The sequence below is a fragment of the Gracilinanus agilis genome, chromosome 2, assembly GCF_016433145.1.
Source record: "Gracilinanus agilis isolate LMUSP501 chromosome 2, AgileGrace, whole genome shotgun sequence".
NCBI classification, from domain to species: domain Eukaryota; kingdom Metazoa; phylum Chordata; class Mammalia; order Didelphimorphia; family Didelphidae; genus Gracilinanus; species Gracilinanus agilis.
This window is the reverse complement of record NC_058131.1, coordinates 700,257,423-700,279,240: the sequence shown is the minus strand read 5'-3', so window position 1 is coordinate 700,279,240 and position 21,818 is coordinate 700,257,423. Positions and strand designations below refer to the sequence as shown.

At 41.2% G+C, this 21,818-nt stretch overlaps 3 protein-coding genes across 4 annotated transcripts in view; 2 read left to right on the top strand and 1 right to left on the bottom strand.

Annotated features, from left to right (window-relative positions):
• Positions 1–1,471, bottom strand: part of PBLD (phenazine biosynthesis like protein domain containing) — a 38,120-nt gene extending 36,649 nt beyond the window's left edge. The window contains exon 1 of the mRNA XM_044659201.1: positions 1,146–1,471. Within this exon, the coding sequence (XP_044515136.1) occupies positions 1,146–1,241 (96 nt within the window). The 5' untranslated portion in view covers positions 1,242–1,471. The remainder of the gene's footprint in view (positions 1–1,145) is intronic.
• An 811-nt stretch (positions 1,472–2,282) lies between these two features.
• Positions 2,283–3,692, top strand: LOC123234412 (tRNA (uracil(54)-C(5))-methyltransferase homolog). The gene has a single exon (XM_044660315.1). The coding sequence runs from the start codon at positions 2,283–2,285 to the stop codon at positions 3,690–3,692; it is 1,410 nt and encodes a 469-aa protein (XP_044516250.1).
• A 7,390-nt stretch (positions 3,693–11,082) lies between these two features.
• HNRNPH3 (heterogeneous nuclear ribonucleoprotein H3) lies at positions 11,083–21,384 on the top strand. Of its 2 annotated transcripts, XM_044659199.1 has the most exons (10): positions 11,083–11,308; positions 15,918–16,055; positions 16,599–16,737; positions 17,281–17,465; positions 17,946–18,032; positions 18,424–18,539; positions 19,227–19,362; positions 20,600–20,695; positions 20,776–20,868; positions 20,975–21,384. In XM_044659199.1, exons 2-10 carry the CDS (start codon positions 15,941–15,943, stop codon positions 21,049–21,051), a joined length of 1,044 nt encoding a protein of 347 aa, XP_044515134.1. In that variant the 5' UTR covers positions 11,083–11,308; positions 15,918–15,940; the 3' UTR covers positions 21,052–21,384. The 2 variants fall into 2 exon arrangements, with proteins under 2 accessions (XP_044515134.1, XP_044515135.1); XM_044659200.1 differs by lacking the exons at positions 11,083–11,308; positions 16,599–16,737 and having other exon boundaries at positions 15,970–16,055; positions 20,975–21,275.
• Positions 21,385–21,818: the final 434 nt, after the last annotated feature.

Here is a 21,818-nt window from a genome sequence, read left to right as displayed (position 1 = left end):
AGTGAGCTATTAAGATGAGAACAGGATCCAGGATTCCATTGCGCAATTGGTCTCTCGGTATCCAAAAGCTTTACTTGAGAGGATAAAGGTCCCTGGGCCTGGGGTTGCATTAACAATTTCCTTGTGGCTCCACTCACTAACCCTAGGAATTCCGGGAACAAATCAATTCCGTCTCTGGCCACCAATCCTACCCCTCTTGGAATATAAACTGCCTAAGTAGTAGGAATTGTATCTGTTTTTGTACTTGTATCCCTAGGGCTTGACAAACTTGCTTCAGGAGACATAGCAAATAAATGCCTGGGGCTAGATTTGAACTCAGGTCTTCCTGATTCCAAGCCCAGTACTTTATCCAAGGTAGTCAAGCAAAGCAAATCAACACATAGGTCACTTCTGAAAAATTGTCATCATTCACTTCTCTAGTTCATTCCAGTTCTCTCAGTCTCTAACGGTCAGGAGGCAGGCTTCATCATTAGACCTCTGAAAGGAATCTGTGTGGTCCAGTGGAGGGAGAAAACATAGATTTAGGAGTTGAAGAAACTATATTCAAATTTCACCTCTCATTTCTTATCTGTGTGACTTTGGGCAAGTGTTTTAATCTCCCTGGGCATGGGTTTCTTCATCTGGAAAATAAGGAGGTTGGTTTCTGAAGTTACTTACAGTTCTAGTGTTATACAGTCCTGATTCAGAACCCTGAGGTTTGTCAAAGTTATCCTTTTATAGTTTCATCTTCATTGCGCCAATTGTTTTTCTATTTCTTCTCATTTTCACTTTACATCAGTTCATACAAGTCTTCCCAAGTTTCTCAGAATTCTTCATATTTGACCTTTTGTGTGTGTGTGTGTGTGTGTGTGTGTGTGTGTGTGTGTGTGTGTGTGGTGCAGGAATGTTCCATTATGTTCAGAGGTCACAATTTGTTCAGCCATTCCCCATCTGATGGGCACAGTTATAGTTCTCCTTCACATACACTTGTTCTTGTCATTGTCCTTGGACCTAACCCAGCTCTGAGCATTTTTTATAAACAAAACCAGCATTCAGACACTAAAAATTCGCACATGAGCACAAAAACAGGCAAGAGACAGGCGGGAATATTTTTAGAGATGTGGTGGGAAAAAATGTTCCATAAAAATATTTAAAATATAACTTACATTTTCTAGGAGACAAACTGCGGCAGGGTTCCCCCGGAATGACTCCGCTGTAAAAGCATCCACTACAAAAACAGGGAGCTGCATCTTCCTTAGCATAAGGTTTCCTAAAATCTCTCCAAACTGCAGAATGAGGCGATTTTAAGTCGCTGGGTTATATAATCAAAATGTTAATGAGTCACTCATTGCAACAAAGGGACCTTTGCCCCATCAATGGAAGGGTAATAAATAGTCGCTTACTTTAACCATCTGGGAAAGTTTTCTTTTTAATTTCGAAACTGACTTTCTTTTCAAATCGGGCAGTCTTGCTTCATTGCATTACAGTTTTCCTCCAAGTACCGACCACCTGAAGTTTGAGCTACCTGGTTAACCAGCGAGTTAATGAGGTAGCTAAGACCGTGTAACCTCCGAGGTCAGAGGGGGCGGTTGATGGGCGGCCTTACCCTATGGCCGTTTTCTGGAGGACATCGCTCCCCTGCGGGGTGGGGAGGCGGGGCTTGGACTTTCTCCTGACTAGTGACTTGGTTTTGAAGGTCGCTGCTTGTTTGATTCTTATTTTCCTGCCACGTCACGGTCCTGGAGGTTCTCTTTGCACAGTTAGCTGAGACCAAAGCTGAGAATTTCCTGAACAAGCCTTAAAGAAGGAATGCGTGAATGAAACATTAATTAAGTGCCTTCTATGTGCAAAGGACTGTGCTTTGTGGGTGCGAAGTAACAAACCAGTACTAATATTCTGATAGGCTTCCCTGACAATTCTCTCTACGGACAACAAAAGTCTTCCCTTCCCATTACTCGGGTCTGGGCCCTTTCTCTTTTTTTGCTAAGCGGGAAGGAGACAGGGGAAGCCGTGGCTACTCAAGGTAGCCAGAAGGGAAGAAGACTACATTTCCCGTGAAAGGAAGGGTCCAAAGGCTAGCGTTGATTGGAGGAGAGTAAGACCTTGATTTCCCAGAGGGCGCTGCTGCCAGGAGCTGACCTTTGATTGGTATAGAACGTGTGAAAGAGGTTCTGATTGGTGGAAAGAGCGCAGGGACTTGTGGGCGGAGAAGCGAGGAAGAGACAATTTTGCGCCGGTCATCCCGGGGCTTTTCCCGGCCCGGGCTTGGGTTCTCACTCCTAACCACGTGTTGTGCCGGGGCCATGAGGCGCCTCGGCTCCTGCCTTCCCGGAGTGGCGCTGCTGTCCCGCAGAGGGCCTCCCCCCTGGGGTACCCCGCGGGCCTGGCTGGGCTCCGCGTGCCCGGAAAAGGCTGCGGCGGCACCGGCGGCAGAAGAGTGGAGTCCGGAGCCCGGCTCATGGCCCGAGCGGCTAGCGGACCTGGTGACACCGTTGTGGCGGCTGGATTACGAGCAGCAGCTCCGGGTGAAGACGGACGCGCTGCGCGGGCTCCTGCAGTGGCTCGAGGGTCGCTTGCGTCTGCTCGGGAGCCCAGATGGTGAGGCCGGCGCGCTTTGCTCACGCCTGCAGCCCTTCCGGCCGTCTCCCGTCCTCCACGGCTATCGGAACAAGTGTAATTTCGCCGTCCGACAGGGCCCTGACGGCCGGCCCCGGACAGTGGGCTACGTGCTAGGCTCCGGCCGCGAGCAGCACCCGGTATGCGTGGGGCCCGGGCACTTGAAGCACATCCCGGACGCGCATCAACGCGTGGCCCGCTGCTACCAGGCTTTTCTTGAACAGACCCCTCTCGACCCCTACTTGGACTCGGATGCCAGCGGACACTGGCACGAGCTCACGGTCAGGAGCACCAGCCGGGGCCACACGATGGCCATCGTCTCCTTCGAACCGCAGGGGCTGAGTCCGGAGGAGCTGCGTGAGCCGAAGGAGGAACTCCAGGAATTCTTCACCCGAGGGCCCGGGGCTGTCTGTGAATTGGCCTCCCTCTACTTCCAAGAAAGGGCAGGCGACCAGCAGCAGCCTTGCTACCAGCTCCTCGCAGGGGACTCTCACCTTTTTGAAGACTTGCCAGGCTTTAAATTCCGCATCTCACCAGGAGCCTTTTTCCAAATTAATTCAGCTGCTGTGGAGGTTCTTTACCGGGTGGTGGGAGAACTAAGCGGGATGGACCCCAATACCCTCCTCCTTGACCTTAGCCAAGGAACTGGAGCCACCAGCCTCTCCCTGGCTCCGCACACATCCCAGGTCCTAAGCACCGGGCTAGCGGGTCAGGCTGTAGAGGATGCCAAATGGACTGCAGCTTTCAATGGAATCACCAACTGGGAATTCCATGCTGACCATGTGGAGAATGTAGTGCCCCAGCTTTTAAAGTCGCAGGAGGCTGGTCAGTCCCTAGTGGTTATGGTGGATCCATCCCGGACTGGATTGAACTGTCAGGTGGTTCGGGCCATTAGAAATTGCACAGCCATTAGGACGCTGCTGTTTGTTTCCTGCTACCCAGAGGGAAAGGCCAAAAGAAACTTCCTTGAGTTGTGCTGCCCCCCAGACCCTGGCAAGGACCTCCTGGGCGAGCCTTTTGTCCTGAGACAAGCTGTGCCTGTAGACATGTTTCCACATACCCAGCACTATGAGCTGGTGGTGCTGTTCACTAGATGACTGCCCCAGTGTCAGCTCTCTCCATTTAAGACTGAGTGTTAGATTGTGCTTGATCTTCCAGGCCCTGATCTGACCAGCTCAGAAGCTAGATACAGATTGGCTTCTATTCCACAGTAGAGGCTAAGAGGATTCCTGGCTGTATGCTTAGGTCCTCCCAGGTTGCATTAATCAACTCACTGCTGTGCCTTTGATAATAGGGTGCTAGTGGTGGTGGATTCTGTGAACTGGAGACCAACAACAAGTAGCAGCAAGAGTTTGGGGCTGTTGGGCAAGCTGCAGTTAGATCCTAGGTCAGGTTGAGCCAGGGAAGGAGAAAGCCTAACAGCCACAGACCCAGCCTGAGCTAAGGTGCAGGAGCTGCCTTTGCTGAAGTTTCCATTCCTCTACTCTACCTGTAGAACAATAATCACCAAATCATACTAGATAGAAAGGAATTCAAACCACATTGGGGTTCAAGACTTCTCCAAGGGCAAAAGGAATGGGAGAAGGCAATATTCACAAAGAACCCTGGCTAGGATTAAGTTGTGTTACTTTATTGTTTATCCTTGTCCTACATAAAAATAATCATTTACTAAACAATTTAATTATTTGTTTAATTATTGTTGCAAGCCTATGTCAAATTAAACAAATTGCTAATTTTTTATACTGCTTAAATATTATTGCTTATTAGTTTTATCTAATAAAAAATTGGGTTTTTTAATTTTATTTTTTTTTTTAGGCAAACAGGGTTAAGTGACTTGGGATTCATGAAGAGAAGACTTCCTGATTTCAAGCCCATCACTAACCATCATGCTATATATCTGCCCCTAAAAGTACTGTTTATCCTTGTCCCAAATAAAAATTAAAATTACATTGTTGCTATGGTATTCCCTGTCCTTGTTGAAGGAGCATTAAGTACCTGCTATATGCCAAGCACCATCCAAGTTCTGGGGATACAAAGATAAAAACAATCCAGGGGAGCTTAGTCTATTGAGGTGCAACACTAAGTAAGTGCAAAATATGCTCAAAGTTATTTCTGGGGGTACAGACACTAGCAATTGGGGTGCATTATGATGGGTTTCATATAGGAGGTAGACCTTGAGCCTAGCTTTGAAGGAAGCTCAGCTCTTAGGGAACAGCCTTGGCAAAAGCATGGAGATAGAAGATGGGGTATAGAGGAAACACAGGTAAACTAGGCCAGATTAGAGAATGTGTGAAGAACAGCAGGCAGTAATCCCAGAAAGGTAGTCTAGAACCAGCCAAAAAGGGCTTTAAATGCCAAACAGGCATTTGTGTTATCCTAGAATAAATTTTTGAAGAAGCATTTTTTAAAAGCACACTATGCTAAGTATTATGCTAACCATAGAACGGTCCAGGGAACATCAAAAAAAAAAAAAATCCTTACCTTCCATTTTAGAATCAATATATGCATTGGATGTTCAGAGGCTGAGAGAGTAGTAAGGCCTACTCAATGGGAGTTAAGTGACTTGTACAGGACCACACAGCTAGGAAATTTCTGAGGCCACATTTGAACCCGTAGCCTCCCATCCCTAGGCCTGGTTCTCTATTCATTTGAGCCATCTAGCTGCCCTCATTCAGAGAACTTGAGCAGGGGAATGGTATGGTCAGACCTATATTTTAGGAATATCTTTTTAGCATGAAATATTGGAGTAGAAAGATGCTTGAGGTAGGGTGATCAGTGAAGAAGTTATTGCACTAGTCTGAGTAAGATAACCAAGGTCTGAATAATTAGAGTAATGGAACAAGATTTCTCCTGTTACCGCTTTATATTTATTTTTCTGTTCATTGTTACATAAGGGAGGACGAGGTACATACTATAGTTCAGTGCTGACAAACCTGTTAGAGATGGAGTGCTGGGCCCCATCCCCCCCAGGCTGAGTGATGGGTCAGGCCCCCCCTTACCCCACTCAGGGGATGGAGGAAGCACTCCCATTGGGCTGCTGGACAGAGGGGCGGGTGAAGTGAAGAATGTCTTCAGTAAGGTAGAGAGGGGGCGGGGGATGGCCCAGCACTCTGCTCCCCACCAGCTCTTCAGCCTGTGAGTCGCCCACCTTACCCTGTGTGCTCCCATTGGCTGCTGGGCAGGGGGGCTGTGAAATGTGAAAAAACATCAGGCATGGTGGAGAGAGCAGGAAGGGAGCAGCTCTGCCAAGTCCCTTGGCCTTTCTAGTAAAGAACTGGGGGAGGATACAGGTACCCATAGAGAGGGCTCTGCTTGCCATCTTTGGCACTTATGCCATAGGTTTCACATATATAGTGAGTGAAGATCATTGATGCTTGGGGGTCCATATAAAAATGTTCAAGGAAAGATGATAGAAATATAAAAACTAATTTTAAGAATGAATCTGAACTTTTTGTGGAATTTGCTTATTAATATTTTCTATCCACTATATTTTAAAATACCCTTTTCTTCCTGTTGCAAATCATTTGATCATTTTAATAAACTTGTTTGGAAAGTCCAGAAATCACTGTTCTAAGATCCTTCTGTAGAAATTTCAAATGTAATTTAGCAATGGAGAGCATAATTTTAAAAGGTCTCCTGTGCAACAAAATCAGGTAATGCATTATCTCATTTATGCTTCAAAAATGCCCAGACTATTTTTTACTTGAGAGGAAATTCCTATAAAATGCAACTTTATAATTGTATGTTATGTGGAAAGGCATCTTTGACATTTTAACTCCACGAAATTTCCATGGACTTTTCCCCTCAAATGCATGGTAACATTTTATTGTAAATTCTATAATTAAGCATGATTTTTATTCTTTCATAATCAACTAATATTTTAGTTCTGCACTAGATATTGCCAAATTACATTTAATATAAGATTGGAAAAATCCATTTTCTATTAGCCTTCTTTCTTAAATACTTAGCTGAGGTTATGGTCACATCACTGAAATTTCATTTTAACGTTTCTCCCCTGCAAATTTGAATTTTTTCTCATCACGTGGTTGGAAATTTCATTCACTCTGAAAATGCCAAAACAGATGATTTCCTATTTGATGCTAGTAGAAATGGGGAGCTTGAATGGTGGGGAGGAGGTGCAGGGCTGCTGGGTCAGACCTGTGCTTCAGGAAGATTAATCTGACAGCTGAATGATGGCTAAACTGTAATAGTGAGAGACTTGAAACAAGAAGACCAATCATCCTGATCATAAACTGATGGTACAAAGCTAATTCTGTAATAATACTTAGCTTCTACTGAAGCTTGTCATCACATATAGTAAAATATAATAACTATACTTCTGGATCCTATTATCCATCTTTTTTTCAAAATGTGGGCTGATGTTTGTTTTATTGTGAAACTGATATGAAAAAAGTAGGTACTAACCAGCAGCTGTCTGAAGTTCAAAGGATCATAGCATTAGAGTTGGAATTTAGAAGTCATCTCATGCAACTCATTTGGCAGGTGAGAAAACAGGACCAGAAAATTCAAGAATGGCTTTAGTCTAACTGACTAGATGAATTAGAATTTAATGGTTTGAACAATTGGAGAAAAGTGTTGTTTGGTAATTGTTGAATTATGACCTTACGAATAAATAAATAATAAACCAAGTAAGATTCCTTTTTAAGTCTTCATTGCACTACCATTTGTGGTCCAAAAGATAGTTAAATTCACCCCTGCCCTGAAGGTGAAGCCTTAATGTTAACCAGAGAAAAGCCTTGAAGCAAGGGAATTCTAAGTACAGATTTTCACCCCCAAATTTGAGGAGGATAAAGGCCAGGAGGTTTGTCTGTGAGGTTCCAGTTGCTATTTTTTCGTTCTTTGTTCATTGTGGTGTGGGCTCCTAACTTGTCCTACCCTTTCCCCCATCAAACCTACTTTCAATAGCAAATATTTGCTAATAATCAAAGTCAATTCCATAGGGCTGATTCATGATGAAACATACTTCCTTCACCTTGGCAGAAAAGTGGAGAACTACAGATGCAGAATGGTATTTATGCCATCCAGTGGGATACTCTTTATAAATATGTTCATCTTTGATTTGAATAAAATGTCTCAGTTGTGAACTGGAGTAGAAATCCATATCAAATGCACTGATGATAATACTACATGCCATAGGATTCTGCAGAGAGATCTTATCAATCAGCAAGCATTTGTTAAGTATCTACTATAATCCAGACCCTGTGCTAAGCACTGGGGATACATATACAGGGAATGAACAATTCTTATTTGAGGGATACTAACCAGGGAAATTCCAAAAAATACATCTATAATGATTTACAAAATGAATAAAAAGAGAACAAATAAGTACAAACTAGTGAAATACAAGGCAGGGAGGGATGGAGGAAGGGCTCCAGCCTTGGGGGGAACCTCAAATGCCTTTCTGTACCTTGGAGGTGGTGCTTGAGTTGGTCTGGAAGAAAGAGGAGAGTGAGCAGAGGAGGAAGTTCATGCTAAAGGAAGGAGCTAGCACTTTGGAGGAGAAAAAAAATGCAGAATGACTTGGGTTAGTTTGAGGTGTTGTTTTTTTCAATTATAGGATCAGACCAGTAAGGAAAACCTCATAAGATAAATACTCTTAACATTAGAAAATAAGGTCTAAAGGTCTTTGCAAGATGAGGGCTGGCTTGCTGGTAGGTACTAAGGTCTCTCCCCATACTTAGCATAATGTACTGTGTATAGTCAATTTTATAAATGTTTGAACAATGAGAGGGAAAGGTTCTTTAAGCAGAATACCTTATTTTTCCTACCCTTACTTTCCAACTTAGAATCATGCTGTGTATTGGTGCCAAGGCAGAGGAGCAGTAAGGATTAGGCAATGGGGATTTAAGGGACTTGCCCAGATTCACACAGCTAGGAAGTGTCTGAGGACACACTTGAACTCGGGACCTCTCATCTCTAAGCCTGGCTTTGTGGCCACCCACCAATCTAGCTGCTCCTACCAAATCACTCTCCTGATAAAAAATCTTCAGTGATTTCCTGTAGTGTCTGGGATAATAATAGCTAATATTTATATAATACTATGTGTCAGGCACTGTGTTAAGTGCTGGACATTAAAAAAAGAGGCAAAAGATAATCCCTGTCCTCAAGGAGTTTACTATCTAATGGGTTAAACAACATACAAAGCAAATTATACAGGATAAGAAGGAAATAATCAACAAAGGGAAGGCTCTAGAACTAAGAGGAGTTGGGGAAAGCTTCCTGTAGATGATTTTAGTTGGAAATAAAAAAGCCTGAGAGGTGAGTAATGTGAGTGGAGGGAGGCCTTCCAGGCCTAGGGAACAGCCAGTGTTTGGGGAACAGAGCCAAGAGATTGAATATCTAGTTTTGGAACAGCTCTGAAATCAGGGTCACTGGACCAAAGAGCAAGAGTCAGGGGTTAGTGGGGTAGCAGGAGAGTAAGGTGTTAGAAGCCAGGAAAGGAAGAAAGTGGCTATGAAAGGCTTTTTTTCATTTAAAAAAAAAAAGCACATTTTGCATTTTTTTTCCTGGAGGCAATGGGAAGCTCTGGAAGTTTATAGAATTAGAGGAATTATACTGCTGGGCCAGTGTTAGGAAAATCACTTTAGTGGCTCAATGGAGGATGGATTGGAATGGGAAGAAAGTAGAGGCAGGTAAACTTACTCCCAGGTTTAATTAAGGCATAAAGTATAGAGGACTCTCTTTGGATTTTAGCATTTAAATTCTTTTTTTTTATCTTGAACCTAACCATTTTAAATACAGAAAGAACAAAAAAGAGGGCTGTATGTGAACCTGTGAATTTTTGTTTTATATAGATTAAGTGTGGGTAAAATTTAACCAAGTATTGCTTTCTATCTCCTTCCTACCTTCTGATTTTAAATGTTTGATTGATGCCCTTATTTCGTTTTGGGTTTTTTTTTTTTTTTGCATATTACTACCCTGGACTAACAACACATCTTCCCCACATTTAACAAAAAATTTTAATTACAGATTATTACATTCCTACCTACAGTTTTTGAAGATGGCACTCAATTCATTTAATTGGATTCAGTATGTATCCAGTTTATTTTATTTTATTTAAACCCTTAATTTCTGTGTATTGGCTCCTAGGTGGAAGAGTGGTAAGGGTGGGTGGGCCATGGGGGTCAAGAGACTTGCCCAGGGTCACACAGCTAGGAAGTGTCTGAGGCCGGATTTGAACCTAGGACCTCCAGTCTCTAGGCCTGACTCTCAATCCAGTGAGCTACCCAGCTGCCCCCTTTCCAGTTTATTTGAAAGTAATTTTTATGCGGGGAAGAGGGACACAGAATCATATAGATAGACTCAGTTTTTTCTCCTTTTACCCTCACACTGAATTTTCACGCAAATATTTGGCATTTTCTTCCTCCTAAGGTACTTTTCTCCCCCGTGTCTTTCTTTCTTCCACCTCTGGGTGGTGGTGTGGGTACATCTCTGCGCCCTTCTCTCTCTCTTCAGGCCTCTAACAGGATTCCCTACAGGGCCCCCTCTGGTCTTTCTGCTAATACAAGGGTACCATAGAGATGGAAGGAGAAACAAAGGGGGAAAAGATCCGGTAAGCAGCCGGGAGGGCTCGGGAGGGCTTCCGTCTCTTTGGAAACAATTCCAGACAGATAATCTCACAGAAATCCTCGATCTTGGACTAGCGCCACGTGCCAGGCCACAAGTATGTGTGTTGGAAAGACTGATTAAAGGCGGTCTCACTTTTTTAGTGAATAATGGCCCCTACTTAGTACCTCACTCTTTTCATGCAGCCCTTTCCATTCAGTCGGGTTATAAACGAGGCCAGGAAACAGTGCCAAGAAGTCAACGCGTCTGACATAATAGACTCTGCAAGCGGCATTACTTCCATTTCTCCAATAAGAAAAAAAGTCACTTCCACAAAGCTGCTAGAGCCGCACGCTAGCAAAGGGCGAGAAAAAAGGGCGGACGTTCAAACTTCTTCCACCAAATATTTATTGGCCGCCTGCGAAGGACGCAAAGGCACAGTCCCTGCCGCCCGCACTCCCACGCTCGCTTCCCAGCCCACGGAAGCTCCCGGCACGGCCTCGTTGTCCCCCTACGGAGAACGCGGGTGGCCACTTCTGGCCCGCTGATATCTGCCAGTCGCCAAAGCCTGTCACCTTCTGCGTCCCTCCTCCTTCGGAAGCTGCACGGTTCTTCCAGACCCCCGAGTACTCTCCGTAAGACAGAGGAATGCAATTCCGAGAGCGCTAAGGAATCTCAGCCCTCGCAGGTAACCAACAGTTCCGGTCCCCGCCATGCAGGTGCGATGATCCCGCCCCCAAGCGGCCTAGATTGGAGGACCGCGGCCGCCCAGGGCAGAGAGAGAGAGAGTGTGACAGAAACCCCGCCCCCTCGCGCCGCGCAGCGCGACTCAACAGACGGCGGCGCGGCGGCGCACGCGCACGGAGGCCAGCCCTATCCCGCGCAGCTCACTTCGCGAGCTTGTGCCCCGAGTTCCCGCGAGATCCGCGCGACGCCCGGGGGGTTTCGTTGGTACCGCTTCCCCAGCCCCCTTCTCGCCTTCCTGCCGCCGCCGCCGGCTCAGCTGCGCAGCTACCCTCTGCCGCCGCCGGGAGACGGTTGAAGGGACCGTTTGTGGAGGGCGCACGCAGCGCGAGACTAGCGGCCGCCCCTGACCTCGCGCCTCCTGCCGCCGGAGCCCGCCCGCCCGCTAGCCCGGGTGTCTGAGGTACGACGGGGCGTCCGGGGGCCAGGCCAGGAGCAGGACGGACGGGCGGACGGACGTGGGGGAGCTAGGCCTGGAGGTGGCGGGCGACTGGGCCGGGGAGCCGGGCCCGTGTCTGGAGTGCGCTCTGCCGCCGCCGCCATTTTGAGCGCGTTGGCGCGCCCCGGCCCGGCCCGCCCCTCCGGCCTCCACCGCTTCGGGGTCCGCGGCTTCTCGGTCCTCCCTGGGCTGAGGGCTGCCGGACAGCGGAGGGACGTGGAGTCCGCGCGGGCCCCGGCGCCGCCCCCTGGTTCTTCTCATCCCGGGCCAGGCGGGGGAGCTGAGGGAGGGAGACCGGGAGCACCGCGGCGGGGACAAAGGAGCGGGCGGCCTCCTTTGTGGTCCCGCCCCCCAGGGCCTTGGGGAAAGTAACCGATGGGGCGGCCTGCGGGGACGGGCTGGGCCGGGACTGGACTGCTCGTGGACCGCTTTGTTGGGGGAAGTTGTGCTCGTGGAGGGTAGAGGGAGGTGGGGAATAAGCCCCAGCTAGCGGGAAGCCGGCTGGTTCTGTTCTTACACGCCGAGGGAAGACCGGTTGGATCGAACTATTGATGTTTGAAGTGTTTGGTCGAGTTTCTCGAGGGCTGGGCTGGGACCGAAAGGACTTTTCTGGGTAAAGAGAAAGGTCTAGTAACGGTAACTATGTGAGGCGCGACTAGGGAGATGTTTTGAGAGGGCTTTATGCACCCCATCTCTTTCCAAGCGTTGGACCCAGTTAACAGAGATTGTTTGAATGTCACTGGCGCACCCACCTCCCCCCGGCCCTCAACACATTAGATAATTGAGCTCAGGAAAGAAGCTGGCCAAGTAAAGAAGCTTTTGGGAGTACCGCACAAATCAGGAGGTTTCTGATTTTTTTATTGAGGGAGGGGAAAGGGCAAAAGCGTAGTTTACAAAAACAGCACAAAAGGCTTTTGAGAAAATAAAAGGTTCCATCCAGAAAATGTATGCTTCAGAATTTTTTAACTACAGGGCATGCACCCTTATATATTCTCAGTATGGAAAGTGTCTAAAAGTGCCAACAATGTAATGAAAAATATTTAACTAGAAACTTTGCTTTTAAAAGCAAAATGCCCCAGAATGAAAAAAGGCTGAGTGTCTGACCTGGTAATTATGGCTTAATTTAATAATCCCCATATTTGTATATCTCAGTATCTTATCTCTTCTCTTTATCTCAACCCAGTGGTCATCTATCTAATTGCTGTTCCTTTCCATTAGTTGTGGAAATTTCCTTGATGAATTCCAGCATTGCTTTTAAAGCTTAGGACTGGTTATTTTAATAATAAAAATGCATACAACTGGTGTATCTGTGGAGAAGATTGCAAACTGCAATCAGTACTATCCAGTTACTTAACAGCTAGTTGTGTGTTTATATGCACTGCTTTAGAAGGATTTTACTTAATTATACTCCCTTAGGTGGATAATGTTGTCAAGCTTGTAAGTAAATTAATTCCAATAGGAGTTGATCCTTGAATTACAGGTTTCTTTAACGTCCTGGATGCTTGGGACAATCATAGAATGTCTTTTTTTTAAAGTAGAGTTATGTCACCATTTCTTCCAAACAAAAAAGCATCTGTGTTTATTTTTAAGGTATTTCTGATTTCTTAAATTTCTGTTAGTTGATGTTCGCAAGTATTCTACATAGAAAATATCACATTTTTAATATAAAGTAGAAGTGTGCTAATGAATGAAGAAGTTGAAAGTAGCAGGCTTAGCTTTTCCAGTTTTATTTCTGTCTGATTGTAATTTGCAACTAGAATTCTAGTCATCAGAACATTTCTTTGCTGTCCAAGGAATCTATCACCAAATATAAAGGCTAAGGCTAATAATTTATAAAAAACAAACTTGGGTCTGTTTGTTTTCTGTTCCATACTTGATGTAAGACTGGTCTTTATTTTAAAATTTGAAAGCAAAAGGAAAGCTCCAGAATTGTGAGATTTTTAAAAATAGTTTAAACTAGTTTGTGTTGAAAATTTCTGCTAAATTAATGTAGGTATTTTATTTAGTATTCAGGTACTCTGGATATCTTCACATCTCTTCCCCCAACCCCAAAAAGAGGAAGGGAGCATTCTTTTCTCACTGCCTGTAGTCAGGAGTTAACTGCACATACAGGAGTCCGGTATTGAGATTGTCTTTTCTGTACCAGAGCTCAAGCACAGTTGCTCCTTTAATTTTGGATTTTGGAACTTTTTGTGCTTCTTTTGCTTTTATTAAGCTGTTTTCCCCCATAGGTAGTAGCTTAAGGGAAACTAATACAGATTTAAGAAATCTTTTTGACTTTGCTTTGATATCTCCAGAAAAGTTTCGGGACTTGATCTTCTTTACCATTTCTTTGGGGTAGTCTCAAGTTCTGTTGTTACACCAGCTAGTGATACCTCTACCCTTCCGTGTTAGATCTCTACACATTGAAGGTAATACAGAGTAAGATGAAATCATCTAGGTTAGCTTCAGAGATAACTCTTTGAGAGCCACATTTTCCTCCTTGGCCTTAACTTTTCACCTTCAGCCCTTTAGTTTTGTACTTATTTAGTTTCTTGTCAGAGACCAGCTTAAAGAAAAATTTAAACAAAAAAGAATGCTAGAGGGCTCATAAATAAGTATTTTTAATCAGTTACTTGGCTCTGTAATGTTCTGGTTTGTGGTCTACTCTAGATAGTTTCCAAGAAAAGCTTTTAAAACCATCATATGGGATATGTAATGAGGAAAAGTTGGATTTTAGAGACGGAACTAACTTTATTTCTGTATTCTCTAGCAGTCTTTTCCAAATGCTGCAGAGAATTTCTTTTTTTCTGATGGATATGTTTGTGCAGTGAACATGCATTAAATTTGGAGTTTGAAGGATCTGGGTTCAAATCTACCTTTCCTAATTGTTATTTTGGTTTCCTTCAGCAAGCCATTTTGATTCCCAGAATTGAGATTGAGCTAGATCAGAGGTGTCAAACAGTAAGGCCTACAATACCCCAGAGTAGCCTGAACCAGATTAAAATGTAATTGGAAAATACTGAACAAAATGCAGTAAAATATTATGTCTATATGATTTTGTTTCTATTTGAGTTTGACACTACTGAGCTAGACAATAATTTGTAAGGTTCTTTTCAACTTTAAATTTCTCATTTCCTAACTATGAGGCCTATGTCCAGAAGTCCTTTTATAATAATGCCTGTGACGTCCTCTGTTCCTTAATTTTGTCCTTAATAATGTCATTATTAAACTTTGTGGCATTATCGATATATGGTATGTGTTCCTAAACACAGCAAGTGAATAGGAAAATTTGTCATGTTTGGGTGAATAGGATTTCTGAGGTTGGATCATAAATTAGTATTGTAAAGTTTCTGTAGATAGAGAACTTTATGAAAAATGAAAATTCATGACAGTCTGAAATTGCTAAGTAAGTGGGTGTAAGGGAGGCAATGGGTCTGTGTTAAAGGCTAGGGTAAGAACAAGTCTACCCTATGACAAAAGCAAAGCAGGGAATGAAGGAGATTGCCTTGTGTCTGGTTACTATGTACTGTCTCCATCAGCTACTGAACTGGGTTCTTTGTAGAGTATCTGATCTCTTCATACAGATTTTTCAAGAAAGAAATGTTCATATTTTCAACATCTAAAAAATTGTCATTCGTAATTTTGTTGTTAATATTCGAATTGTTTTCAGTAGTTCTAGAGAGGCAGAAATTTTTGGTTAGGCCTCAGAAGTTGTACATTCTAGTGTAAAATCCTATTTTTTTAGAAGGGGCTAGAAAGTGTGGAAGACAGATGCATTTTTATCAATTCCACTAACTCTTCAGTTTTAGTTTTCAGGTATTTGGGATTGCTTCACCTTTTTCTGAATTTCATCTTGTGATCATCAATGGTGTAGACTGCCTTTTATTACTCTCAAGATTTGTCATTTATCTGTTTGGAAATGTGATTTTTACACCTGCAGGTTTGGGTAGCATGGGCAATGTGAATAAAATAGTCTTTTTTAAATGGTTTTATTTAATAGAGTGTATCCAGCTATGTAATATATAGTAATAGATTGGAGGAAGGGGGGAATAGATAGAAGTAGTAGAAAAGAAATTCAAAGTATCATTCCTTCTGTCTTAACCCACTTCTTTACTAAGAAATTAATAATTCTGTGGAATAAATTTTAAAAATTGAGAGAAGCAAAATTTGGTTTGTTAGATAGACCATGGTTGTCATAATGGATAATGGAAGACTGAACTAGAGTTTACATGTACAAAAAAATTGTCAGAAAGTAAAATGTGTTTATGATTCTTAGATATATTTCAGTACTAAGGAATTTTTAAGTTTTCATTCCATTTGTGAATTTTTCCTGGTGAGAGTAGGAATGGTATTAATTAATGGATTAAGGGAGATGAAATACCCATCTTCCATTGTCCAGTCACAGGTATGTCACTTCTAATAAGTTAAGAGTAATGAACTTCTAATTATGACAGTAGTAGTTGCTATAGATTAGTTTGGGGATTTTTTTTTTGGTGTCTTTTTTTTTTTTTTTTTTTTTTTTTTTTTTTTTTTTTTTAGAGCTGGTAGAAGTATATTTTGACTCTTATATATCTTTTTTTTTTTTTTATAGCATTTAAATCAAACGGTTTTGAAATGGATTGGGTTATGAAACATAATGGTCCAAATGATGCAGCTAGTGATGGAACAGTACGACTTCGTGGACTCCCATTTGGTTGCAGCAAAGAGGAAATAGTTCAGTTCTTTACAGGTACCTCTAGTATTAGTCTAAGTTTAGCAATATTTGAATTTTTATATTTGCATTGCATTCTTAGTTTTTAATTTACTAAAACCCATTTGTATGGGAAAATTCTAATTTGAAACTATAATATTTTAATTTGTATGTTAAAGTATGAAAGATGCTCCAGTTAATATTTCAATACAGAATATATATGATTTGTGAGACCTATTATCTAGTAATTTAGTTGAGGGTAATTTTGTGTGTTGAAATGAACCATAAATTAGTGTGTGGAGCATAAAATAATTTTATTAGTAGCCATGGCTTTTTCATGTAATATAGGTGAGCTTAACTTGTGTGTAATTTTTTTAAAGCACACTGATAGAAAAAAAAAAACCATGATTAAACCCATAATATTTGAAAACTCTTCAGTTTGTAATATTGGGTTATGGGGAAACTTAAGTTTTTTTTTTTGTTTGTTTTCTTTAGTCTTGTTTTAAGTATTTGATTCAGATGGGAATGTTTCAGCCTTTAACACTGTTCCCCTTGATGGGGTTATTTGTCCTTGGGTTAAAGGGTTGGAAATCGTGCCAAATGGGATAACATTGACGATGGACTACCAGGGGAGAAGCACAGGGGAGGCCTTCGTGCAGTTTGCTTCAAAGGAGATAGCAGAAAATGCTCTGGGGAAACACAAGGAAAGAATAGGGCACAGGTGGGGATGGAGAGTTTGGGATGGTGTTAAATTTTTATTTTTGGGGGTTGTGGGTCACTAATGCTTATATGGGGGGGACAATAACATTTTCTGGGTTAGTTTAAAGAATTTATAATTATCCTAAGTTTAACTTGGAAAATACAGATTTGGGTGGGGAGTTAATGCTATTAGTTTGATAAATTAAAATCAGATTGTTTCCATTAAACATAGGGTGTTCTGTGATAATACTACTATATCATCACCCAGTTTTCTTTAAAATACCTAATTTGTACTAAAGGAAACAAAAAGTTTTAAATTTAAAATATTTACATTTTATGGTTTGTTTTCAATGACTAATTTTTTCATGTAAACATTGTACACTTAAGAATTATTTTGAGGCTTGTAGGTAAAAAAAAAAAACATTTAAGTTGTGGTATATCTAGGCATTTTAAATTGGGTTATGCATCTAGTTATAGAAACAACTGTAACTGAATTTTGCCCAGTATCTTACCTACAAATGCATTTATGCTGAAACCTGTACCTTAAAAAATCTTTTTTGTGTAGGTATATCGAGATCTTCAAAAGTAGCAGAAGTGAAATCAAAGGATTTTATGACCCACCAAGAAGATTGCTGGGACAGCGACCTGGACCATATGATAGACCATTAGGAGGAAGAGGGGGTTATTATGGAGCTGGGCGTGGAAGTATGTATGACAGAATGCGGCGAGGAGGTGATGGATATGATGGTGGTATGTGTATCTAATGAAAAAAGGTTCTGTTGTCATTTTCTTAATGTTCCTGACATTTTGTCAAGAAATACAGAAATGGCAGTAACTTCAGTACCTACTAGATTTGAAAACCTATTCATGAAAAGGTGGATTCCCATGGCCAGCTATGATACAAGTGTTGGCACCAGGATGATTTAAAAAAAAAAAAAAAAAAAAAAAAGAAGCAGCTAAAAATGAAGATACATTTGCAGATTTTGACACCTCCTGTTTGGGGCCAGGATGAAATTTAATATACATGTCTGAATTTAACCTGTTGGAGAATTTGAATTTCCACCTAGTGTTGAAAAATCCCTATTTCATGAGCACTAAGTGGGGATTGCAAACTTCTAATTACCAAGAGGTTACTCGGACAGTTACCACAAAGTAAGTTTTTGTAAATTATATTGTAAAATTTGTCATCCCTTGGAAGTGTATTCATTTGTATTTCTTTAAATTGTGCAGGTTATGGTGGTTTTGATGATTATGGTGGCTATAACAATTATGGCTATGGAAATGATGGATTTGATGACAGAATGAGAGATGGCCGAGGTAAAAAAAGTCAATGTTAAGCGGTCCTTTTATTCTTAAATTGTCTTATCCATTATTCATTTAGTTAACATTGATGGATTCTATTAAGGAGTGATTCATGCGTCCTCAGGCGGATAAAGTTAAAGTATTTATGGTGGTTCTTCATTTGGAGTCTATAAAATTGTTTTTTAAATTGATAATCCATTGTATTTTATGTTTAAAAACAACCTGAGAAGGGGTCTACAGGTTTCACCAGACTGCCAAGAACAATCCCTGACAAAAATGATTTAGAATCTGGTGTTGGGAAATTGAAGATTCTATAAAGGAAGAAATATATGTGTACATGTGTAAATAATGGACTGCTTTACTTGTCTAATTGTTGCTATTTCTTTGGAAATTTGTCTTTCTCTAGGCATGGGGGGACATGGATATGGTGGTGCTGGTGATGCAAGTTCAGGTTTTCATGGTGGTCATTTTGTTCATATGAGAGGGTTGCCTTTTCGGGCAACTGAAAATGATATTGCTAATGTGAGTATTTGTGAGGAAATCTTTCTTGCTATATGGTTTTCTAAGACAAGGTTCTTTATGTTATTTTCTAAATGTTTATGTACAACTTTAAAATTGGAATATCAATGAGGGTTTTTTGTCTAGTTTTTATTTTTGCTTTGCCGCCTCAATGCATTTAGTCAAAATTTTGAGTGTTCATCATGTGCCAAGTGCTAAACAGAATGTTATTTGAAGCTACAAAAGGATACAAACTTTTAGGGGCTCGAAGGAACAATCTAAGTGAAAATGGTGTGTTATTTCAAAGTTAGATTTCCTAGAAGGCTGTGGTATATGCAAGTCCGTCTACATGGCAGTGAAGAAATAGCTAATAGCACTTAAGAAGAAGTTTCTTTCCACATCCCATAAAGTTAAATGGATTATCTTCATTTTACTAGTGAAGTGTGAAACACTAAGGGAGATGAGGTAAACTTCCTAGGCTTGAAAGTAGGCAAGGAGAATACACCTTGGTGGAAGTGGGAAAGTTCAAAAGCTGGTAATTTAAAATGTTGTTAAATTCCAAGTTTGGTCATGTGCATTAGTGAAAGATGTATGGATTTTTTTTTTCTTTTGGATTCTGGTTTTAGAATTTATTGGTGGAACTAAAATCAGATACTTCTTTTAAGCTTATCAGAAAGACTTCATTGTTTTTTAAATTTGGCTTTCTTTTAGTTTTTCTCACCCCTAAACCCAATTCGAGTTCATATTGATATTGGAGCAGATGGTAGAGCAACAGGAGAAGCAGATGTGGAATTTGTGACGCATGAAGACGCTGTTGCTGCCATGTCCAAAGATAAGAATAACATGCGTAAGTGTCGGTCATGGCCTTTCCAAGCTGTGGAGGGGTGAGCTAGGTTTTCAGCCAAGTCAATTTATGTAGTAACATTTCTTTACGTGAATCGCTCATTTTCAAAGAATTAAAATAGTGATTATCAGTATGGTTCAGGAAGCACACTAAAACTTTGAAAAGGAGCAAAAGGTTGAAAGTACAGTCAGCAGAATAGCAGGATTTTACTATATACATTTGAGTGGAACTTGGACTATAAAGTTCAGTGAAAGAAAACAGAAGCAAAAACCATCCTTTAGCTCATGTAGAGTTCTGGAATCTTGGAGTTTGGGGTTTAGGAATTGCTATTTTCCTCAATACAAAGTTACTTCCATAACATTTTATAAATGTTCTTATACTACTGGGAACAGTTATAATGTTAGTTTTATTAGTTCATGTTCTTTATTTTATTGATAATTACATCTTGGGTATTATGTTCAAAGACCTTTTTTTTTTTTTTTTTTTTTTTTTTTTTTTTTTTTTTTTTTTTTTTAGCCCTTCTGCCTACTGTATATTGTTCTAAGACAGAATAGTGGTGAGGGCTGGGCAGGGGGGTTAAGTAACTTGTCCAGGGTCACACAGCTAGGAAGGACCTACTATCTCTAGACCTGGCTCTTAGTCCACTGAGCCACCTATCTGCCCCCTATGTTCAAAGACATTTGAAACAAGTTTGAAGTATTTGACTAAGGTACTATTGATGAGAGAGTTTCCTTCTTAGAGATCTTATTTGTTCATCAGAGTCTTCAAATATAAGCCACCATAATAACTCTTCAAGTCAGTCAAAAGTTTTTCTGATTTTTTTATTCTGGTTCACTACATATGAAAATTTGTCTGGACTCCAGGGTCAAAGACATTTTTCCATCAGCTATTAGTTATTCTCCTTCATATAATTGCCTATGGCCTTTCAGGTGATGATGGGGCAAGGAATGGCTTCTGTGAGTAAAATAAGTTTCCGTTAACCCTGCTCTTAAATAAGCTGATTTGGAGTTAGGTTTCTTATAGGCCAGTTGGTGATGGAACTTTAGAGCTTGAAAAGGATGACCATTGAGATGAGAGTGAGCCACTCCCTCTCTTCACAGAGGCTAAGGACAAGCAGCTCACTAGAGGGAGATCAGTGACTGAAGGCTTTGTGATCAGTGTTGTTTTTGGTTTTGTTTTTAACTAATCAAGTTAAAATTTTAATGATCTAAAACATTTCCTTCCTGCTTTTTGTTAAAAGAACATAGATATATTGAACTGTTCCTGAATTCTACTGCTGGAGGAGGCTCTGGAATGGGAGGTTCTGGAATGGGAGGCTACGGCAGAGATGGAATGGGTATGTGGTGTTTTAAATTCAGTGGAATTTTAAATGTAGAAACTTGCTCTCAAATACTTTACTAAATCCTCTTTTTTCAGATAATCAAGGAGGTTATGGTTCTGTTGGAAGAATGGGAATGGGTAGCAGTTACAGTGGAGGCTATGGTACTCCTGATGGTTTGGGAGGCTATGGTGAGTATGTCTTTGGTTGTTCCTCCTATTAAAAGTTTTTCAACCATATTACATAATTTCCATAGTCTAATGTCTCTACATTTCCACCTGAATTTTTTCTTTTAAGGTCGTGGAGGTGGAGGCAGTGGCGGATACTATGGGCAAGGAGGTATGAGTGGAGGTGGATGGCGTGGGATGTACTAAAGAGTTAACCCTTCTACAACACATCCTGGCAAACCGCAGCATCTGGTCTACTAGACTTTCTTACAGATTTAATTTCTTTTGTATTTTAAGAACTTTATAATGACTGAAGGAATGTGTTTTCAAAATATTATTTGGTAAGCAACAGATTGTGATGGGAAAATCTGTTTCTGTAGGTTTTATTTGTTGCATACTTTGACTTAAAATAAATTTTTATATTCAAACCACTGATGTTGATACTTTTTATACTAGTTACTCCTAAGGATGTACTGCATACATAAGAACTTGGTTGATGTCTTATTACTACTGGTTTAATAAAAAGGTGGTTGTAATGTGCTCTTTTTTTTAACATTGATTTAGCTCCCTGCAAATATAATGTTGAGTCTAAGAATGATGAACTACTATTTTAAAAAAATAATAAAGGCTAACCAGTTATAGTGTTTACTTTCTGGAAACTTTTCCCCTTGGTTTATTTGAAGATAGAAAATTCCAAATACTGAAGTCTGAAGTGATATCAGGGAGCAAAAAGACAACTAGTTCTGAATGTCTTGATTTCTTTTTCCAGTATTGTCAATCAAGCACAGCCATCTTGTAATAGCCCTAATGTTATATTACTGGTGTCTGAACTTTTTTTTTTTTTAATGTGTTAGAGATGACTTCAATTTCAGAGGTACCTGAGGGGGGGAAATGCAATCTTAGATTTTAGTACAGATTTCACATCCGGTCCCTTATAAGACAAATGAACTTATAATTAATGTGTAATTTACTTA

Bases quoted from the DNA above. Each gene is read 5' to 3' on its own strand.
- LOC123234412 (XM_044660315.1), top strand. From the start codon at position 2,283: ATGAGGCGCCTCGGCTCCTGCCTTCCCGGAGTGGCGCTGCTGTCCCGC.
- HNRNPH3 (XM_044659199.1), top strand. From the start codon at position 15,941: ATGGATTGGGTTATGAAACATAATGGTCCAAATGATGCAGCTAGTGAT. The intron at 18,033-18,423 runs GTAAAAAAAGTC...GTCTTTCTCTAG, and splicing joins CAGAATGAGAGATGGCCGAG to GCATGGGGGGACATGGATAT. The intron at 20,696-20,775 runs GTATGTGGTGTT...CTCTTTTTTCAG, and splicing joins CTACGGCAGAGATGGAATGG to ATAATCAAGGAGGTTATGGT.